This window comes from Amblyraja radiata, chromosome 18, assembly GCF_010909765.2.
Source record: "Amblyraja radiata isolate CabotCenter1 chromosome 18, sAmbRad1.1.pri, whole genome shotgun sequence".
Lineage (NCBI taxonomy): Eukaryota > Metazoa > Chordata > Chondrichthyes > Rajiformes > Rajidae > Amblyraja > Amblyraja radiata.
The window spans coordinates 43,277,919-43,299,151 of NC_045973.1; the positions used below are offsets into that span (position 1 = coordinate 43,277,919).

General features: G+C 41.7%; 1 protein-coding gene across 2 annotated transcripts in view; it reads right to left on the minus strand.

Annotated features, from left to right (window-relative positions):
- Positions 1-8,395: 8,395 nt before the first annotated feature.
- Positions 8,396-21,233, minus strand: part of slc6a1 (solute carrier family 6 member 1) — a 74,296-nt gene continuing 61,458 nt past the window's right edge. For both annotated transcript variants that reach the window (XM_033037250.1, XM_033037249.1), the window contains exons 13-15: positions 17,049-17,149; positions 16,033-16,200; positions 8,396-10,516 (exon numbers count right to left, since the gene is read on the minus strand). In XM_033037250.1, the coding sequence (XP_032893141.1) occupies positions 10,412-10,516; positions 16,033-16,200; positions 17,049-17,149 (374 nt within the window). In that variant the 3' untranslated portion in view covers positions 8,396-10,411. The remainder of the gene's footprint in view (positions 10,517-16,032; positions 16,201-17,048; positions 17,150-21,233) is intronic.

The following is a 21,233-nucleotide window of genomic DNA, read 5'->3' on the forward strand; positions in this document are numbered from 1 at the left end:
AATGACCCGTTTCCATTATCATCATTACTTTTTTTGCATATCTTTCATTCATTTGTTCTATATCTCTTGACATCACCATCTATATCGCTCGTTTCCCTTTCCCCTGACTCTCAGTCTGAAGAAGGGTCTCGACCCAAAATGTTTCCTATTCCTTCACTCCAGAGATGCTGCCTGACCCGCTGAGTTACTCCAGATTTTTGTGTTTGTGCACAGCAAACTAGCTTCTAAATTTAAAACAAAAGCGATGAAGACATTCAGATTTAAATTCCCGTTTCCACACACATTGGAATCGGTCGATTTTATTTTGATAATTAAAAGATAGCTGTCCGGTTTACAGCCGAGCCGGGTATCTCCTGATTCCCCCGATCCTGACTCCGGTTGTTCTGGTGGAAGGCTAGGGTTTGTTCATGCTCTTGTGTCAGGAGTAGGCTACAGCAGGAAAACAACACACTAGAGAGCAAGACAGACAGTTTATGGCGAAAGTAGTCTAGTTTAATTTAGTTTAGATACAGCACGGAAACAGGCCCTTCGGCCCACCGAGTCCGCACCGCCCAGCGATCCCCGTACACTAACACTATCCTACACACACTAGGGACAATTTACATTTATACCAAGCCAATTAACCTACAAACCTGGGGTACACACAATTGCTGGGGAAACTCAGCGGGTGCAGCAGCATCTATGGAGCGAAGGAAATAGGCGACGTTTCGGGCCGAAACCCTTCGGCCCGAAACGTCGCCTATTTCCTTCGCTCCATAGATGCTGCTGCACCCGCTGAGTTCCTCCAGCAATTTTGTGTACCTTCGATATTCCAGCATCTGCAGTTCCCTTTTGACAACTTACAAACCTGTACGTTTTTGGAGTGTGGGTGGAAACCGAAGATCACGGAGAAAACCACGCAGTTACGGGGAGAACGTACAAATGCCTTTTACAACAATTATATAATTAAGGAGAGACACAAAAAGCTGGAGTATCTCAGCGGCTCAGGCAGCATCTCTGGAGAAAGGGAATAGGTGACGTTATGGGTCAAAACCCTTCTTCAGACTGACTTAGTGGTGGAAGCAAAGGGTATAGTGGGTGGTTGTTTTCAGATTGGAGGTTTGTGCCCAACAGTGTACCATAGGAATCAGCACTGGTTTATATTGTTCATCATTACATTAACGATTCAGTGAGGTGGTAGGTTTGAGTGAGTAGGAGGTAGTGTGCCTTAATGACTGCTGTCTAGTGTCCATGACATCCACCATCATGAAGTGCTTCGAGAGACTGGTGATGGCTACACATTGACTCCAGCCTCCCAACCACTGTAGCTGGCTTAGTGTTGCAACATGTCCACAGCAGACGTCATCTCTCTGGCCCTAAATGTATCTTTGGTACACCTAGACTCCAAGGACTCTTATGTTAATCTCCTCTTTATCCACTATAGCTCTGCCTTCCACACCATAATCCCATCTAACTCATCTCCAAACTCCTGGGCCTAAACCAGCATCTGCAGTTCCTTCCTACTCATTTTGTCTGCTCCACTGCAAAATCTCCTCAAGGTATGCCTACTTTGAGTAAGTTCTTCTCTTCTCTTCTGCAACACCCTCTCTCGCTGCTCCCCCTCATTAATTCCTCCTGCTCTCCAACTGTACGCATTCATTGTTCTATATCTCTCTACATCATCGGCAATGTCTCTCGTTTCCCTTTCCCGTGACTTTTAGTCTGAAGAAGGGTCTCGTCCCGAAACATTACCTATTCCTTCTCTCCAGAGATGCTACCTGCCCCGCTGAGTTACTCCAGCATTTTGTGTCTATCCTGGACCTAGGAATCAGTTCTCTCCTCCCCCCTTACCCTCTGCCACCGAATTCTCCACTTTCTGACCCACTGAGCACAATCAGTGAAGATGGATGACAACACCTCCTCCACAATAATTCTCAACATGGATGTCTGGCAAGGAAGGAATCTTTTTTTTCTTTTAGAATCTTTTTATTAGTTTTTTCCAAAAAACAAAAACAAAACAAAAAAGACAGAGCAAAAAGAGTAATGGTAAACCTTACAATGATATTGATACATAGGGATCAGGATTACATTAATAACAGGTATAACCTAATATGAGTCCAGTGTCAAAATACACATTGAATATAGACATCTATGTAAATATAGTTAAATCTTTAAAAGAAAACTTATATATGTAGAGAAAAAACACAAAGATAAAAAGACAAAAAAAGGGAAAAAAGTAAGAAACAAAACCCCCCTAAACTAAAGAAAAAAACCCCAAAAAAACAAAACAAAGCAAAACAGAATCTGAACTGCGAATTTCAACAATTTATCATCAAGTCCGTTCCACCAAATAGAGGTAAAATAGTTTTTATAATGGTTAGAGAGAGAGCAATTTATGTTGTGTGAAAGTGTTGAATAAATTTTCCCCAAATTTTATCAAATTTAACCAAGGGTTCAACAATGTCACTCCTGATTTTTTCTAAATTTAAACATGATATAGTTTCAGAATACCACTGGAGTGTGGTTGGAGGGTGGGAGTCTTTCCATTTAAATAAAATAGATCTTCTGCCGATTAGTGTGGTAAAAGCAATCAACCGATGGGTTGAGCAGGACAAATGAATAAAATTTAACATTGGTAGCCCAAAAATAGGCTGAGGTTGTAAGTCTTATAGAAACATATAAAATTATAAAAGAACTGGACAAGCTAGATGCAGGAAAAATGTTCCCAATGTGGGATGAGTCCAGAACCAGGGGCCACAGTCTTAGAATAAAGGGGAGGTCATTTAAGACTGAGGTGAGAAAAAACTTTTTCACCCAGAGAGTTATGTATTTATGGAATTCCCTGCAACAGAGGGCAGTGGAGGCCAAGTCACTGAATGGATTTACGAGAGAGTTAGATAGAGCTCTAGGGGCTAGTGGAGTCAAGGAATGTGGGGAGAAGGCAGGCACGGGTTATTGATAGGGAACGATCAGCCATGATCACAATGAATGGTGGTGCTGGCTCGAAGGGCCGAATGGCCTCCACCTGCACCTATTTTCTATGTTTCTATGTTTCTACTTGCCGAGGAGACTGAGAAAACTCACCATGCCTCCAATAACCCTTACACACTTCTGCAGTTGCACCATAGATGGCATACTGTCGGGTTACATCACAACTTGATTTTGGAACAGCTCTGCCCAAGTCTGCAAGAAATTGCAGAGAGTTGTGGATGTAGCCATGTCCATCACACAGACCAGACACCCCATCATTGCTGCCATCTACACTTCACGCTGCCTAAGAAAAGCAGCCAACATAATCAAAAGCCCGGTCCCACCCCAGTCATTTCACCTTCTCCCTGGTCTCGTCCGGCAGAAGTTACAGAAGTTTGAAAGCACGCCTCAAGACGTTTGAGGCTTCAGAATGGCCCTTCCATAAGCGAAGGCACTGTTTGATTGACCTTAGCCCCATTGTGGATATGTGACTTTGTCTGTGGGACTGATGAGCTACAATCCCACAAATTATATTCTGCACTCTGTATCTTCTCCTTTGCTCTACCTATTATACTCGCGTTTAATTTGATTTTATTCATGTACGGTATGTCTGATATGTTTGGATACTGTGCAAAACAAAGCCTTTGACTCAAAAATTAAACACAAAAAATTATACAGTAGACAGTGAAAAATATTTAACTAAGGATTATTATTATTATTATTATTATTATTATTAATCATTGTTAATAATGCATTATTGATTTATTAATTCATTTATTAGACTTTATTTTTCTGAAATAAAAATATTTAACTGTATTTCAACGGCTGCTAAATGTTTCCAACCATTAAAAAATGCAAGATGTGGGCAGCCCCTGGCCTGGTTTGTTAATTCACCATGGGAGAATGTGGAGGAAAATGAAATAACAGCGTACATTAAACATCTGACACTTCAAGTACTTCGGCAATCAGTCAGTCTGGATCAATAACGTTTGTGTTAACCTTTTATCATCTTTCAGTCACCGCACACAGCAGTCTCATTTCAAAGACCACATGGGTAGAAAATATAATTTCAATAAATTGCTTTGTTTTTTCATTTTCTGCCTTTCAGGGTTACTATTCCTTTGGTTGTGGCAACCCAGTTATTAGTCTGTGCAATTGCCCTTTTTGAGGTGACAACAGATTGCGGGTTTCAGTAGATTAATTGACCAAGAATTGATTCAGACCTGAATCTGATACAGTGCTCCATTTTTTGTAGAGGCTGGTATTTATTACGCCTGTTCAGAAAACCTGTCTATCTTTACATCCAACCTTCCCTGAGTTTAGAGTTGAATTGTATCTTCATGTCCAGGATTGATGTTGCAAACAAGGTCAGCTAACTTAGTACAAATAAAAGTTTGAATACAAGTTCTTGCTGCTTGTATTGCCAGCACCATTAAAGTGGGCAGTGACAAAGAAGTTATGATTTAGCTAGGAAGGAAAATCACACAATAGACAATAGGCAATAGGTGCAGGAGTAGGTCATTCGGCCCTTTGAGCCAGCACCGCCATTCAATGTGATCATGGCTGATCATCCCCAATCAGTACCCCATTCCTGCCTTCTCCCCATATCCCCTGACTCCGCTATCTTTAAGAGCCCTATCTAGCTCTCTCTTGAAAGTATCCAGAGAACCGGCCTCTACCGCCCTCTGAGGCACAGAATTCCACAGACTCATAACTCTGTGTGTCAAAAACTGTTTCCTCATCTCCGTTCTAAATGGCTTACCCCTTATTCTTAAACATTGGTCCCTGGTTCTGGGACTCCCCCAACATCGGAACATATTTCCTGCCTCTAGCGTGTCTAAACCCTTAACATTCTTATATGTTTCAATGAGATACCCTCTCATCCTTCTAAACTCCAGAGTGTACGAGCCCAGCTGCTCCATTCTCTCAGCATATGACAGTCCCGCCATCCCGGGAATTAACCTTGTAAACCTACGCTGCACTCCCTCAATAGCATTAATGTCCTTCCTCAAATTAGGGGACCAAAACTGCACACAATAGTCCAGGTGTGGTCTCACTAGGGTCCTATACAACTGAAGAAGAACCTCTTTGCTCCTGTACTCAACTCCTCTTGTTATGAGGGCCAACAAACATGCCATTTGCTTTCTTCACTGCCTGCCGTACCTGCATGTTTACTTTCATGGACTGATGTACAAGGACCCCCAGATCGTGTTGTACTTCCCGTTTTCCCAACTTGACACCGTTTAGATAATAATCTGACATACTGTTTTTGCCACCAAAGTGGATAACCTCACATTTATCCACATTAAACTTCATCTGCCATGCATCTGCCCACTCATCCAACCCGTCCAAGTCACCCAGCGTTCTCATAGCATCCTCCTCACAGTTCACACTGCCACCCAGCTTTGTGTCATCTGCAAATTTGCTAATGTTACTTTGAATCCCTTCATCTAAATCATTGATGTATATTGTAAATAGCTGCGGACCCAGCAACGAGCCTTGCGGTACCCCACTAGTCACTGCCTGCCATTCTGAAAGGGACCCGTTAATCCCTACTCTTTGTTTCCTGACTGCCAACCAATTTTCTATCCATGTCAGCACTCTACCCCCAATACCATGTGCCCTAATTTTGCCCACTAATCTCCTATGTGAGACCTTATCAAATGTTTTCTGAAAGTCCAGGTACACTACATCCACTGGCTCTCCCTTGTCCATTTTCCTAGTTATATCCTCAAAAAATTCGAGAAGATTAGTCAAGCATGATTTCCCCTTCATAAATCCATGCTGACTCGGACCGATCCTATCCAAATGTGCTGCTACCCAAATGTGCTGCTATTTCATATTTTATGATTGACTCCAGCATCTTCCCCACCACTGATGTCAGGCTAACTGGTCTATAATTCCCTGTTTTCTCTCTCCTGCCTTTCTTAAAAAGTGGAATAACATTAGTTACCCTCCAATCCCCAGGAACTGATCCTGAAACTATAGAACATTGGAAAATTATCACCAATGCGTCCACGATTTCTAGAGCCAAACTCGGCGTGACGACCTCACTGTAGGTCCTGTCCAGGAAACTGTTGTTTTCCCGGATGGCCCTGAGGTCATCCAGCTGCTTCTCCAGTGCCCCAACACAATCCTTCAGGAGCTGAACCTGGTTGCCACAGTTGTAGCAGCCAGAGGCTCCATCCGTGTCCCTGGCCTCCCACATCCTGCAAGCATCAGACTGTCTCATCGTACCCGTCATGTGTTCACCGCGTCCCGTCCTCTCCACCTTTTTGCGTAGTCTCCTCGCCGAAGACTCTCGAGTCAAATACTCGTGCTTTTCTCACAAGGCACAAAGGGTGGTGGGTGTACGGAACAAGCTGCCAGAGGTAGTTGAGATTGGGACTATCCCAACGTTTAAGAAACAGTTAAGGGCCTGTCCCACTACGGTGACCTAATATGCGACTTTAGAAGAGTTGGCGCTCACCACAAACTCGCAGCATGGTCGACACGTGGTCCTAGGGGGTCACTGTAACTCTCCTTCATGCTCGAGAGAAGTTCCCGCATACTCGCGGCCTCAGTTCGGTCGAGGAAAAATTTTCAGGGTGCTGAAAATATTTCAGCGAGTAAAAATTGGTCGGCATGGTTTTTTTGAACTCGTAGTGCAGTGGCGTGGGTTCGCTATGTAGTTACAGGCAGTCGAGGGCAGCCGTAGGCAATCTGCTTTGCTGACCGGGCATTTTAATTGGCTCATTGGAGTTTTCAGAACCAAGGAAAACCGACCGGTAATGTTAAATGCCCGCTAAACTTTATTAAAAGTTGTCTGGCTTCTTAAAAGTGTCACCCCCCCACTTCCCCCCCTCCCCCCCCACTCTCGCACTCTCTGAAGGACTTACCATACACTGTGCCTGCTGTCTTTTACCTTCCTTTTCATCTCGGGTATGAATTTCAGACAGCGCTCCCCCGCTTTCCCTGGCCCTCGCCTTTGCGATGTGTTTGTGTGTGTGAGTGTGTGTGTGTGTGCGCGCGCTGACGGTAGATCCAGCTCACGATTTCATTGCTGAAGGAAGATCCAGTTCACGGTTTTTCAGGCGTGTGCCCTCGAGCTTGAATGTCGAAGACAGTTGCTGAAAAGCCGCGTAAGTAGACAGGTACATGGATAGGACAAGTTTTGAGGGATATGGACCAAACGCAAGCAGGTGGAACTAGTGTAGCTGGGACATGTTGGCTGGTGTGGGCAAGTTGGGCCAAAGGGCCTGTTTCCACACTGTATCACTCTATGACTCTTTGACAAACATGCCACCCACCTAAACAAAAACAAGACCCAATGTTATCATTAAAAACCTAATATGGAAGATTATCTATCTAATGACAAGTTAACATGGGGTCTTAATTCCGTGGGTTGAGAGATACTTGATATTTCTCCGCCTGTAACATAAGAAAAACCACTATCAAATACAGCACATACATAGTAAGCAATTAAGGTTCAGCCTGAAGGGCCTGTCCCACTTAGACTATTTTTTAGGCGACTGCCGGCGACTGTCATACTCATAGCACATCGCCGAAAAACTGGCGACTATACCCCCCCTACGACAATGTCTACGACAAGCTACAACAACCTACCACCTGGTCGACGTCAAGATATGGCAAGCTACTGTCAACCGGCGACACATTAGGACGTCCACCTACGACCACATCTACGACAACCTACGACCACACAGGTGACAACCTGCAACAACCGAAGTCAACCTACGTCCACCCGGAACAAGCTACGTCAAGCTACCACCCTGTCGGCGACAACTGAAGACAATTCAGTCGCCAGTACCTGTGGCCGGTTGACGTAGGTAGTCGCCAATTGAATTCACCGAAGTCAGCTCCGGCGACAACCTACGTCACCTGGCGCCAACCTACGACAGCACCTACGTCACGAGAAGTCAAGCTACACTCATTGGCGTCAACCCACTGTCGCTGACTGTCGCCGAAATTTTTTGAACATGTTGAAAATCCAGCGGCGACCAGAAAGACGCTACGGCTCTTTGGGCGACAGAGGAGACTACTCACGACCATACAGGCGACACGCACCGGCGACCATGTGGTGCCTGTAGTCGCCTAAAATATAGTCTGTGGGACAGGCCCGTAATATGATGGGTTTCAGAATTTTTTTACAGAATGCTGCCTTTTCTCACGAAGTGGGTGATGCATAGAAGCAAGGAGCTGCCGGAGGAGGTGATGGAGGTGAGATTACATCACATCAATTATAATACACTTGGGCATGTACATGTACAGGAAAGGTTTGGAGGGATATGTACCAAGTGCAGGCAAGTGGGACTAGCTCGGTTATGCTACTTGATCGGCATGGACAAGTTTGGCCGAATGACCTGTTTCCTATAATGTTCTTACTCTAATACTAAATGCATACAGGTAAACTAGGCATCACTTTAACAAAGGCACACTTTCTTGCATGTATGGTGTAAGATAAAGTTTTTATTTGCTTTCCAAAAATTTGACAACATATATATGACAATCATGCCCTTTTATCAATAACACCATTTAGAACTTAACTACACCATGTAATATATACGTTGAAAACTGTACATTTGATCAATGTAACATTTATAAATCTACAAAAGAATACTCTCTTTACTGGACTCATTATATATTGAATGTATTTTATACAAATTAAATACATAGCTGATGCTCAAAGAGTAACGCCATAATTATGTTTTTGTGTTAAGAGTTATTGCAGTGTTAAGGTCTATGATGGAAGAATTGTTATTTTTGGACAAAACTACATTAAATAAGATATCGACATTTATACTTTTTTTTTTTACATATTTGCTATACAACAACATTTTGACAGATATAGTTGTAATAGATTTTTTAAACAACCAATATTTAATCAATGCACGCGTACTTTCTATGTTTTTTACTCAGAATACATTATACAATATAGTTAAAATTTCTTCCATGGTTCTGTTTCCCTGTCACATTTGCTTAGCTGCCATAGACACAAGCTGATGTCTGCCTCAAAGTGGAAAATTGTTGATGTCTTACCTTGATCTGCTGCTACCTGATGCTCTGAGATCAATAAGCATTCACCACTCCTTGGATTATTAAGTACACTGTTACTTCCTAGATCTGAATTGATACACGTGACAATTCCAAAATATTTTTTGCAACTATTTTTGTATTCTACATGAAATGGAAGGAATATATGGAAGTGAATAAAATGTTCATACAAATATGTAGATATATTCAAATACTGAACTGACCCAGATGTAATAGTTTGGCTTCTGGCCATCAGGGTTTGAAAGAGTATACGATGATCTATTTAGTTGAAGCTGTGCTTTGTAGCTAATGAAATCACTTCGGAGTTGGAGTCGGATAATATAGTTGGAGATATCTGAGAATACTCAGAGGAGAAAGTTCAACATTTGCAGCAATCGAGCAGCAAGAGCTGGAAAAGGGAGGTGATTGATCCAATTTCCAATCCGTATGTTATCTTATCCCCTCTGATCCTCCATGCATTATATCACATTCATCCATATCTACTCATGAACATACCCTTTCCCATACATCTTCCCCCCTATTTCTAATTTCTATCCCCCCTCCTTACTCCAATCTGTATGACTTATGTTGCCTATTGTGGATAAATGAGTGTTTCTTCACATTGTTACAATAGACAGCAGTGGAACTGTATTAAAGGTGATTTATCTCAAACACTGTAATTGAAATTATAAAATTCTATGAACTATATAAAGAACGTCTTTACATTTATTCTTTCTTCTAATATCAATACTCTGCTTTCCCTAACAGGATAAAAAATAGTGAATGCCCACATTGGCATTTGACAACAGTGCTTAGGTGGAGCAGGAACATGATGTTTCCACACTGACAAAAGAGCGGACAACAGTGGCACTGGCAATTTCATTATGGGAGCATATGGAATGCAGGAAAAGAGAAGTAGACTCCTGGGAAGTATGGCTGGGACAATTAAAGTGTAGGAAAGGAAATTCTACACATTTATCGTAAAACCATAATTTTGATTAATGCTCTTAGTGCTATAAACTTGACGGACTGAAACGTTGATGTGCATACAATAAGACAGTGATTATAATCACGTCCATGTGATCACAAAGTCTTTGACCATACAACTCAGGAGGAAGCCATTCGGCCCATCATGCTTGTGCTCACTCTTCAAAAGAGAAAACCATGGTTTAAAAATGCTAACAGTCTGCCTCTGTTGTTGGTCGTTTGCCAAAATTACATTGTTATCAAAACCTGAAATGATTTTCTTTTAGTTAAGAGTTTTACTTGATGTCCAAGAACAAAGGTTTATAGCCTTTTTAAAAAAAACTATTGGTCATATTTGTGGTAGGAGGTAGGTGCACAATAATGTAACTACAGTCCTTGGTCTCGATCAACCATTGTAAGAATTTATACTCTGGGCAGTGTTAGTACCTTACACTTAATAAATAATCTACATATATGCTTCGTCACTTGGAGTATTGCCATGCTCGGGTTGTTCAGGTCCATTCTCCCGGCATTTCGTGTCCTCGGTTGGTTGAGTCATCAGCCGCAGGCGCTGCAAGCAGAATAACATTGACATCATTACACGCTTTGAATATGGAGAGTGATGGCCGTGGGAGAAAATATCAGGAACTAATCTCAACACAAGGTTAACAGTTCCACTTTGTCAATTCCTAAGATCTCGCTAACCGTGGTGGATGTTGTCCTAAATAACCAGTCATTCTTTGACTTCAAGAAGAAAAACATGAGCAAAATATTGCCAAATCCTTCAACCTTTCTAATTGTATGATTCATAGGCAACTGAATGAGAGATTTCCTATCTGCCAAGTGATATCATTTTTGTTTAGATTAAATATGTACCAACATTCTTTCAGAGGAAAAAATATAATTGTATTCCCAATCATTTAATTTATCTTAATAAAATGCTCTTGATTAGCTTTTATGCTAATCCAGAGGCATTCAGAACAGGAAAGATAGACACAAAATGCTGGAGTAACTCAGCGGGACAGGCAGCATCTCTGGAGAGAAGGAATGGGTGACGTTTCGGGTTGATGCTCTTAATAGTTGTGCTATAATGTCCTGGCTGAACACTTCTTGAGTGCCTTGATCTTTACTCTGAACCACACTAACTGATAGCAGATGAAAGGTGATGCCGAAAGGTTCATGCAGAACCCCCTTCCAAATGTGATGTATATATCTGGATTGAATGTATGAATGATAACCAATAAAGTCAAGGATAAAATTGGATAATGAATAGAAATCCATGGTTTGGATTAAGATGTGTGATCTGCTCACACCAATTCAGAGACGATTTACGAGGATGTTGCCAGGACAAGAGAGTGTGAGCTATAGGGAGAGGTTGAGTAGGCTGGGTCTCTATTCCTTGGAGCGCAGGAGGATGAGGGGTGATCTTATAGAGGTATATAAAAAAATGAGAGAAATCGATCGGGTAGATGCACAGAGTCTCTTGCCCAGAGTAGGTGAATTGAGGACCAGAGGACATAGGCTTAAGGTGAAGGGGGAAAGATTCAATATGAATCTGAGGGTAGCTTTTTCACACAAAGGGTGGTGGGTGTATGGAAAAAGCTGCCAGAGGATGTAGTTGAGGCTGGGACTATCATTTAAGAAGCAGTTAGAGAGGTACTTGGATAGGACAGGTTTGGAGGGATGTGGATCAAATGTCGGCAGGTGGGACTAGTGTACCTGGAACATGTTGACCGGTGTGGGCAAGTTGGGCTAAAGGGCCTGTTTCCACACTGAAAGGCTTGGATAGGGTCGATGTGGAGAGGATGTTTCCACTAGTGGAAGAGTCCAGGACTAGGGGACATAGCCTCAAAATTAAAGGGCATTTCTTTAGGAAGGAGATGAGGGCAAATTTATTTAGTCAGAGGATGGTGAATCTGTGGAATTCTCTGTCACAGAAGGCTGTGGAGGCCAAGTCAAGGGATTCTTGATTAGAACGCATGTCAGGGATTATGGGGAGAAGGCAAGAGAATGGGGTTAGGAGGGAGAGATAGATCAGCCATGATTGAATGGCGGAGTAGACTTGATGGGCCGAATGGCCTAATTCTCCTCCTATCATTTATGACCTTATGACACTCACACCCTGCCATCCACCACCACGACAGACTCATCCAAACATATGGCCACTAATATACTTCCTCCACAGGGCTAATTGGTGATGAACATGAGTGATCCAGACAGTGGACTTGGTACTTGCACTCACCAATACTCGATGAAGTTTCAAGTGAGAGTATTGCATTCAGAGTAAGTACGTCTTCCTTATTCATGGGTTACAGCCTGAAGTCAGAGGCCAAGTGTAAAGGGATGGACTTTGTTATCCTGGCAGGTAAACGATGCCCTTCATATATGGAGGACACAGTGACTGACACAGAACATGTATATCATCTGTTTGTCTCTGCCCATCATGACAAGCCCCTTTTGATCGTGCAGTGGCCAGATATTGAGCAAGTCCAATCCACCTGTTCCATAGGACATCTCTATTTTGCATGCACTGTTTCAGTGGGACTACAGTGACAAACATCTTGCCCCACTGGGTTCCTCTTTGAAACACTCTGCCAGAATTTTGCTCTCTGGGAATTGGAGAACATCTTGGAGCTTCTTGAAGTTCCCGTGTGTTAGAAACAGTGCAATGCCGCAGATTCCAAATGTTCCACTTTAGAAGGAAATTTACCTTAAGAATCGTTGCCAAAGCAGACTGACCTTGCTCAACAGTTGTATGCGTCTTTACAAAAAGTGGCTGCAAGTTCCTGTTAGGATTTAGACAATAAACAATAGGTGCAGGAGTAGGCCATTTGGCCCTTCGAGCCAGCACCGTTCCTCACCCATTGGACCTCTGAGGTGTTGGTAGAGATTTGCTCTGTGAAAACCCATGGATAATACCCCCCTGTTGAGGATCATTTATCCCTCCCTCAGCTCTTCCCCCCTTTTGTAAATCTCTCCTCATTCCAGTATGGTTTATCCTGATCGGAAATATTAACTAAAACTGTAGCAAGCAGTTGGATTGTGCTAAAGGTTTGAAGTGAAAACACAATCTGCTTTACCAGTGCATGAGCACACCAGTTGCAGATAGACACAAAAAGCTGGAGTAACTCAGCGGGTCAGACAACATCTCTGGAGAAAAGGAATAGGTGATGTTTCGGGTCGAGACTGAAGAAGGGTCTCGACCCGAAATGTCACCTATTCCTTTTCTCCAGAAATGCTGTCTGACCCGCTGAGTTACTTCAGCTGTTTGTGTCTATCTTCGGTTTAAACCAATATCTGCAGTTTCTTCCTGCATGGCGCTAAATTGTAGTTTGCACGACCCCAGTTTGGAGATCGAAACCAATCATGAATTATTATTGATTCCCTGAAGCAGCACGGGACAAGTATCTCTCCGTCAGCTTAATCTGGTTGCTCTCTATAAACTGAATACACACTATTGAGTTGGTGGCCCAGGCAGCCATTCAGCATTGTGCAGTGAGCGATACACACACAATCTGTACACGTGCACCACATGCTAAATTAGAAGCTAATCAGCACCAAACAACGGGAGACTTGCAGCCTCATATCTTAGATCTTAGAGAATAAATCACCACATACATTGAAGGAATCACCAGAAACATTTTAGTTTAGAGGTACAGCGCGAAAACAGACCCACCGAGTCCGCGCCGACCAGCGATCATCCCATACACGTTCCTACACATCATTTACAATTTTTACCAAAGCCAATTAACCTAAAAACCTGCATGTCTTTGGATTGTGCACCGGGAGATAACCCACGCGGGTCATGGGGAGAACGTACAAACTCCGTACAGACAACACCCGCAGTCAGGATCGAACCCGGGTCTCTGGCGCTGTAAGCGCTGTAAGGCAGCAGTTCTACCGCTGCACCACCGTGCCACCCGTTCTCAGGACCTCGATCTCAACCACCAATTACAAGAGCAGCAGTCTCATAGTATATATAACCTGCAGGCTTCCTTCAAGTGATAGACCATCCTATCTTGGAAATGGACCACCGATCATCATTGGGTCTGAATTGTGGTACTCACCACTCAACACCAGTGTGAGACACATCCTCACCACTCAACACCAGTGTGAGACACATCCTCACCACTCAACACCAGTGTGTGACACATCCTCACCACAAATACTACAGCAGATCAAGAAGGCGATTCACTACCATCTTCTCAAGGGCAATTAGGGATCGGTATTCAACTCTGGCTTTACCAGCAAAGTCCATATTCCAACCAAGGAATACGTAAATAAATAAAATCCGTGATGTATTTCACTGTATATGTGGGAAATTATATGTATACAAAGTATCTTTCCCTTGACACGGAGATAAAAGTAACGTTAAAAATGAGCTATACAAGTGAACAAACAGGCTTTGACATTTCTGAAAAAAATATCACTTGTTTTAAGATTTACAATTGAAGAATGGGGAAGCTAGCATTACATCAACAGTATATATATTACAGAAATTTATTGTACAGCAGAGAAGTTGGCCATTTGAACCACCATTCCTTGCTAAGAATAATGCCAGGATAACATTTAACCAATTGGTTTGGTTAAAGTTCCAAGATGTTTTCATAGCTTTGCTAATTTGGGCAATTTGTAAAATAGGTAACAAAAGTCTGTAGATGTTTTCCAGATCTGCTGTAACTCAAGTGAGAAGGCAACAGTAAAAACAGTCACAACATGCTTGGTGGTGGTGAGAGTGGAGGCAACAGGAGGCTGCAGATGCCTTGAGCAAAAACCAAAGTGCCGGAGTAACTCAGTGGCCAGGCAGCTTCTGTGGAGTACAAGGACAGATGGCATTTCGAGACTGGGCCCTTCTTCAGAATGATGAAGGAGTGGCGATAAAGCTGGAAAAGAGAGGGAGGAATGGGGCAAAGCTTGGCAAGTGAACGGTAGATAGAGGCGAGGGAGATGATTGAGAAGTGGGAGAGATAATACCGAAGGCTAGAGCTGAAATACAGACAAATGAGTGTCAAATAAGGAAAGGAGGAGTGAAATGTAAAGCTGGAGAGAATGATATAGTGGGTGGAAAGGGACAGGAGGGGAGGGAAAGAGGGGGGGGGGGGATGAATGGGAAATGGGGGATGGAGTAAGAAGGAGTGGGAGATGAGTGGAAAAAGGGGTTGAGGGAATGCCTCCTCTTGAGAACAGATGTGGTGGAGACGGAGAAATTGAGAATAAAGGGCCTGTCTCACTTGGGCATCATTTGCGCGTCACGCAGATGGCGAGCGGAAATTTTGTACATCCCAAAATCCTAGGGTGCCACGCGCTACCGCGCATCACTGCCTACGTCACCACGCACCATGCGTGCATCACATACGAGTCACGACGCGCGTGTTGTGTGTCGTGATGCATAAATGATGTCGCGTAAATGACGCGCAAATGGCACCCAAGTTGGACAGGCCCTTAAGGAATTATAACACCTCCTGCCAAGTGGCAATGGTAGGAGTGTGGTCAAGGTAGCTGTGGGAGCCAGTGGGTTTGCACTAGATATCATTTTGATAGCCTGACCGAAGTGCTGGCTTTCAAAATAATATTGTTTTGCATTGTTTTGTGTTACAAATAGCAGGCATGTTTCAATTTGGGCATCAATTTCAAAAGGATTGGACAAGCTAAATGCAGGAAAAATGTTCCCAATGTTGTGCGAGTCCAGAACCAGGGGCCACAGTCTTAGAATAAAGGGGAGGTCATTTAAGACTGAGTTGAGAAAAAACTTTTTCACCCAGAGAGTTGTGAATTTATGGAATTCCCTGCCACAGAGGGCAGTGGAGGCCAAATCACTGGATGGATTTAAGAGAGAGTTAGATAGAGCTCTAGGGGCTAGTGGAGTCAATGGATATGGGGAGAAGGCAGGCACGGGTTATTGATAGGGGACGATCAGCCATGATCACAATGAATGGCGGTGTGGCTCAAGGGGCCGAATGGCCTCCTCCTGCACCTATTTTCTATGTTTCTATGTCATTTTATCTGGTGCATTTGAATGGATTGGACCTGGCAGAATTCAGTCACTTTAAATTGATCAAATACAGCTTTTCAAGTATTCACACCTACCTGTTTTAAAGAGCCCTTCGAAGTGAGGAACAAGTAACCCATGTAGCCAGGAATCAGCATCATGGAGGATAGAGCCATGCACCAGCCCACACCTTGGCCCCACTTTGGGAAAATATAACTCCCCATTGTGAGCGGTTTCATTTGAATTGCGCTGAAGAGAAACACACCCTGAAGGTACAAAAAAAACTAAATTATATTGAGTTTTAATTAACAGATTAAAACAAAAATTCAATTCAATGAATTACTTTGAAGCATAGTTAATGGTGATGTGTACGAAACTGCAGTTCAAAGATATTCAAAGAACGTTTGACGGCACTGGGCCTCTACTCGCTGGAGTTTAGAAGGATGAGGGGGTACTTCTTTGAAGCTTACCGAATAGTGAAAGGCCTGGATAGAGTGGATGTGGAGAGGATGTTTTCACTGAATTAGCAGGAGAGTCTAGGACCAGAGGTCATAGCCTCAGATTTAAAGGACGTTCCTTTATAAAGGAGATGAGGAGGAATTTCTTTAGTCAGAGTGTGGTGACTCTGTAGATTTATTTGTCAAAGGTACACAAAATTGCTGGAGGAACTCAGCGGGTGCAGCAGCATCTATGGAGCGGAGGAAATAGGCGACGTTTCGGGCCGAAACCCTTCTTCAGAGGTTGTCAAAGGTTGTGGAGGCCAAGTCAATGGATATTTTTAAGGCAGAGATAGACATATTCTTGATTAGTACGGGTGTCAGGGGTTATGGGGAGACGGCAGGAGAATGGAGATAGGAGGGAGAAATAGATCAGTCATGATTGCATGGTGGAGTAGACTTGATGGGCCGAATAGCCTAATTCTGCTCCTATCACTTATGACCTTATGACCTTATGAAATCCTCACCATAACAATGAGATGAATGAATAGTTAAGAGATTTTTAAGAGTAAATTGGTGTAACATTGTTTAGCATTTAATATTAAATAATGCTGTTGTGCATTGATCCTGCCACTTTAAAATACCAACATATTGTGGGCAAATATTCTCTTTCTTACCCCCACGATAATTGGAGTGAAGAATGACCAGCAAAGTTTCCACCACAGGCAAGGTTTATGGCCAACCATCTCCTCGATGTTACCAAAGAATCTGTTAACACCTGGAGAAAGGGAACATCACTCTTATTTGGACATGTCAAACTATTGTAATAAGATTAAACATATTCCTATGCATCTGAACATACTGATACCAAGTACTAGTTAACTAACAGTTCAATAATTGTATTTAGAGTTTTTATGTTAATAAAATGTAACCGAGAAGAACAAATTTTATCCGTGAAGGTGAGAGGCAATACTTAATTGCAGCACAAAATATTCTGCAACAGAAAGTATTGTTAGTGTCTTTTCCCAACCCTGTTGGTTTTTGAGGTGATCTGAGAAAAGATGTTGCCTGCTGTACGGATAAACAGATATCTCCTGAATTGTATTGTGGTGTGGTACCTTATTGCTGAATACACCTCACGATTTGCAGACTATGGATGGACAGGAATTGTGAATTGCATAGGTTTGTCAGGGATAATCTGTGTAGGAATAATGTGTAGAAGATATCCTGTGTTGATTTTGGATTTTGTTGGGTTACATGTTCATCGCATTTATAAATGGGTTAATCTTCTGTTGTTTAACTACCTCTAAAAATAATGCAGGCAAATAGTGTTTGTGAGTTTCTCTGTTACCAGCGGGAAAGTTAAGGTAGCCACTTTCAACTGTGACAATGAACTGATTCTTTTCCTATCATCTTATTTATAGTTCTTTCCAGTCGGTACACTGTTATTGCTCAGTAATTACTTACAGTGCAGTTTCACTTTGAAGCAAGAATCTTTACCACAACAGGCCCCCATATTCTCTTGGATCGCCATTAAACTTCCACCTATTGTGATTAATAATTGCTGGGTTTATTGCCCCCAAGCAATTATTTCTTTTTTTGCTGTATCCTTCAGCTTTGTAGACAGATCAAAGAGAAAATGCACCCATTTCTCTTATTGGACTAATGATAAATAAGTGCAGACATTTTCCCTCTCGCTTGAGAGAGACCTCTATTGTGCACTGTTGGAAATAAATCTTTCCCAGGAAGTTTCAGTGAATCCAAATTAAGGGGCTATAGACTGTGGGGCAATCTAACGTATTCTTTTGATCATGTTTGAATAAGAATTTTGGAGGTTTCTTTGAAAAATTGAAGCAACAGCAGAATATTTTCCAGTGAATCGAGTATTACTTAAATAAAAAATGCAAGGACCTTGCTGCCATGATGAAAAACTTGGGATTATTCAGGATGAGCATTGGGAATATATTTGCCTGCAAATTCAGATGTATCAGAAAATGCTAATGAACTAAAATAACAAGTAAGTTTCTCATGAGATTTTTGGCCAAAATATTTACCCATAATATTTGATTATTAAATTTAATGATTCTTTAACCTTAGATCACTGAAAAGCAAATTCTGCTGGAATTAACTCCAGTGACCATTCATGACTATGTATTTCGCTGTTTGATACTTGGTTGTTATCCTTACTGTACAAGGGTGATGGAATTTTCTTTGTTGTCAACATCTATTTTGTGCAAATTGTCATTTTGTTGCATTTTTAATAAATCTTCTTCAGCTGAAGATGCTATTTGTCTTTCGCTCTGTTTACCTATGGCCACAGTTGAAAATTCCTCTGTTCAATTCTTCCTCATTACTGTGTGTATTTATCTGTCTTCTTTACAGATGATTTTCTTTCTTCCAGTATTCAATCTTCAGTCATATAGTCATCTGAAGAAGGGTCTTGACCCAAAACGCCTCCTATTCCTTTCTCCAGAGATGCTGCCTGACCAGCTGAATTACTCCAGCTCTTTTGTGTCTATCTTCAGTCATCATAACAATCCTGTCCTATTGCAACTGGCAAATATGGTGTTGCATTTCTTTACATTCTTCATATTCATTCTTCAGTTGCATTTCCCATATTTTGTTGATGCGTTCTATCAGCTGATTCTGCTGTCTTTCAAAAATCACTCAGCTCAACTACAGCAACTACGGAAACTACATTAAACGGGAACCCTTCATTGTTTCCAGTCAAAGTGCAGAACACTGCATTATGCTGAGCGAAACATAGCGACATTTTGACGATACTGATGATATGATATGAAAGCTCAATGGTTCTGTCAGGAGAGCTAAGCAATATTGGATGGAGAAGGAATGATCCGCTTAATCCACCTTGAGAAGGAAGGACTGTGAGAGAGCGATGGAATTATACAGCATGGAAACAGGCCCTTCAGCCAACTCATCCATGCCAACCAAGATGTCCCATCTAAGCTAGTCCCATTTGCCTGCATTTGGCCCATATCCCTCTAAACCATTTCCTATCCATGTACCAGTCCAAATGTATTTTAGATTCTGTTATAGTACCTGCCTCTTCTGGCAGCTTGTTCCATATACTCATCACCACTTGAGTGAACAAGTTGCCCCTCAGGTTTGTATTAATTCTTGTCCCTCTCATCTTAAACATGTCCTCTTGTTTTTGATTCCCCTACGCTGGGTAAAAGACTCTGTACATTCACCCGAACTATTCCCCCCATTGTTGGTGAATTTCCATTGGGAATGATTCCACTCTTTCCAGAATTTGGGCTTGGACAAGAGTTACATAAACATTCATTCATTCCTGAGTATATATTATATATAAACACACATTATATATATTATTTATATGCACACACACACACACACACACACACATATATATATATATATACATATATACATATATACATATATACATATATACATATATACATATATACATATATACATATATATATATATATATATACATATATATATATATATACATATATATATACATTAAATGAGCAGAGCTGGCTGATATAACACTGAAAAAAATCTTCCTGGTCTACAGAAAACATAAAATAGAACAAAAGCTTTGTTCCAGCAGGCTGGAGAGTTGTAATTATCACACCGTTTGAGGATACTACAGAAATGCTATTAAGATAATTGTAACAGAAATTACAATATAATTTGATAGAAGATATATTTTACAAAATTAGCTACCATTTGCCAGAATATTTAATGTCAGATTAAATAGTGATTCTATTTCCTATGAATATTAGCCCTAAATTACAATCATACTAAACCTATCATTACTAGATTATTGGGGGTCAAGGAAACGTCGGTCTCGACCTGAAACGTTCCCTATTCCTTTGCACCATGGATGCTGCCTGACCCGCTGAGTTTCTCCAGCATTTTTGTCTACCTTCGATTTTTCCAGCATCTGCAGTCCTTTCTTAAACAATTGAAATTACAATGTTGCTGGCCAAAATGAGCACAGTAAGCAGACATCTTTGCTTAATTTTATACTTGTTAACCAATTTATTTCCAAAGGGTTTGAAAATACATCTTGGAAAAGCAAGGAACAAATTTCCACAACATTTGTGGTGACTTCCTGCCTCCATTACCATCAGAAGTGACAACCTACTTTGTTTACATGTGTTACTAACCCAGGGTTATGTGGAGAAGGCAGGAGAATGGGGTTAGGAGGGAGAGATAGATCAGCCATAATTGAATGGCGGAATAGACTTGATGGGCCGAGTGGCCTAATTCTGCTCCTAATTCTGCTCCTATGAAGTAGGTCTTGAGAATGAAGATTATGCTGATCCAAATTTCAACCCAATTGGCTTTTATACTTCTTGATACTTTTACTTAAAAGAAATCAATCAAATGTAATCAGAATTATTTCAATATCTCCAGCATCCATGACATTTTGTACAGTTCCAGATTTGTGGGAAATATTGCTATCAGAACCTCCCCCCCCCCCCCCCATGAATACCTTACCTCTCGTTTCAAGATCGTACAATTTTGTTCTGGATTTCTCTGACAGACATATTAATTATTAAAGAGCTTAAAGATTTAAAATACGTAGACTGGGTAAACCCTGATCTTTCTAAACTTAAGGAAATGTAAGGCAGTTACCTCTTGACATGTTTGTATTCTGGTGGACAAAAGCAAAGTACTGCAGATGCTGAAAATCTGAATCAAAAGCATTAAAGTACAAATAGAAATGTCATTGTTCTATCTGGAACATATAACAATAAAACACTCTTGACTCTCTCTTGTCTCTCTCTTGAAATACTCAGCATCTGAAGAGAAAGACACAGAGGTGACATTTCATGTTGACAACATCTTAGCAGAACAGA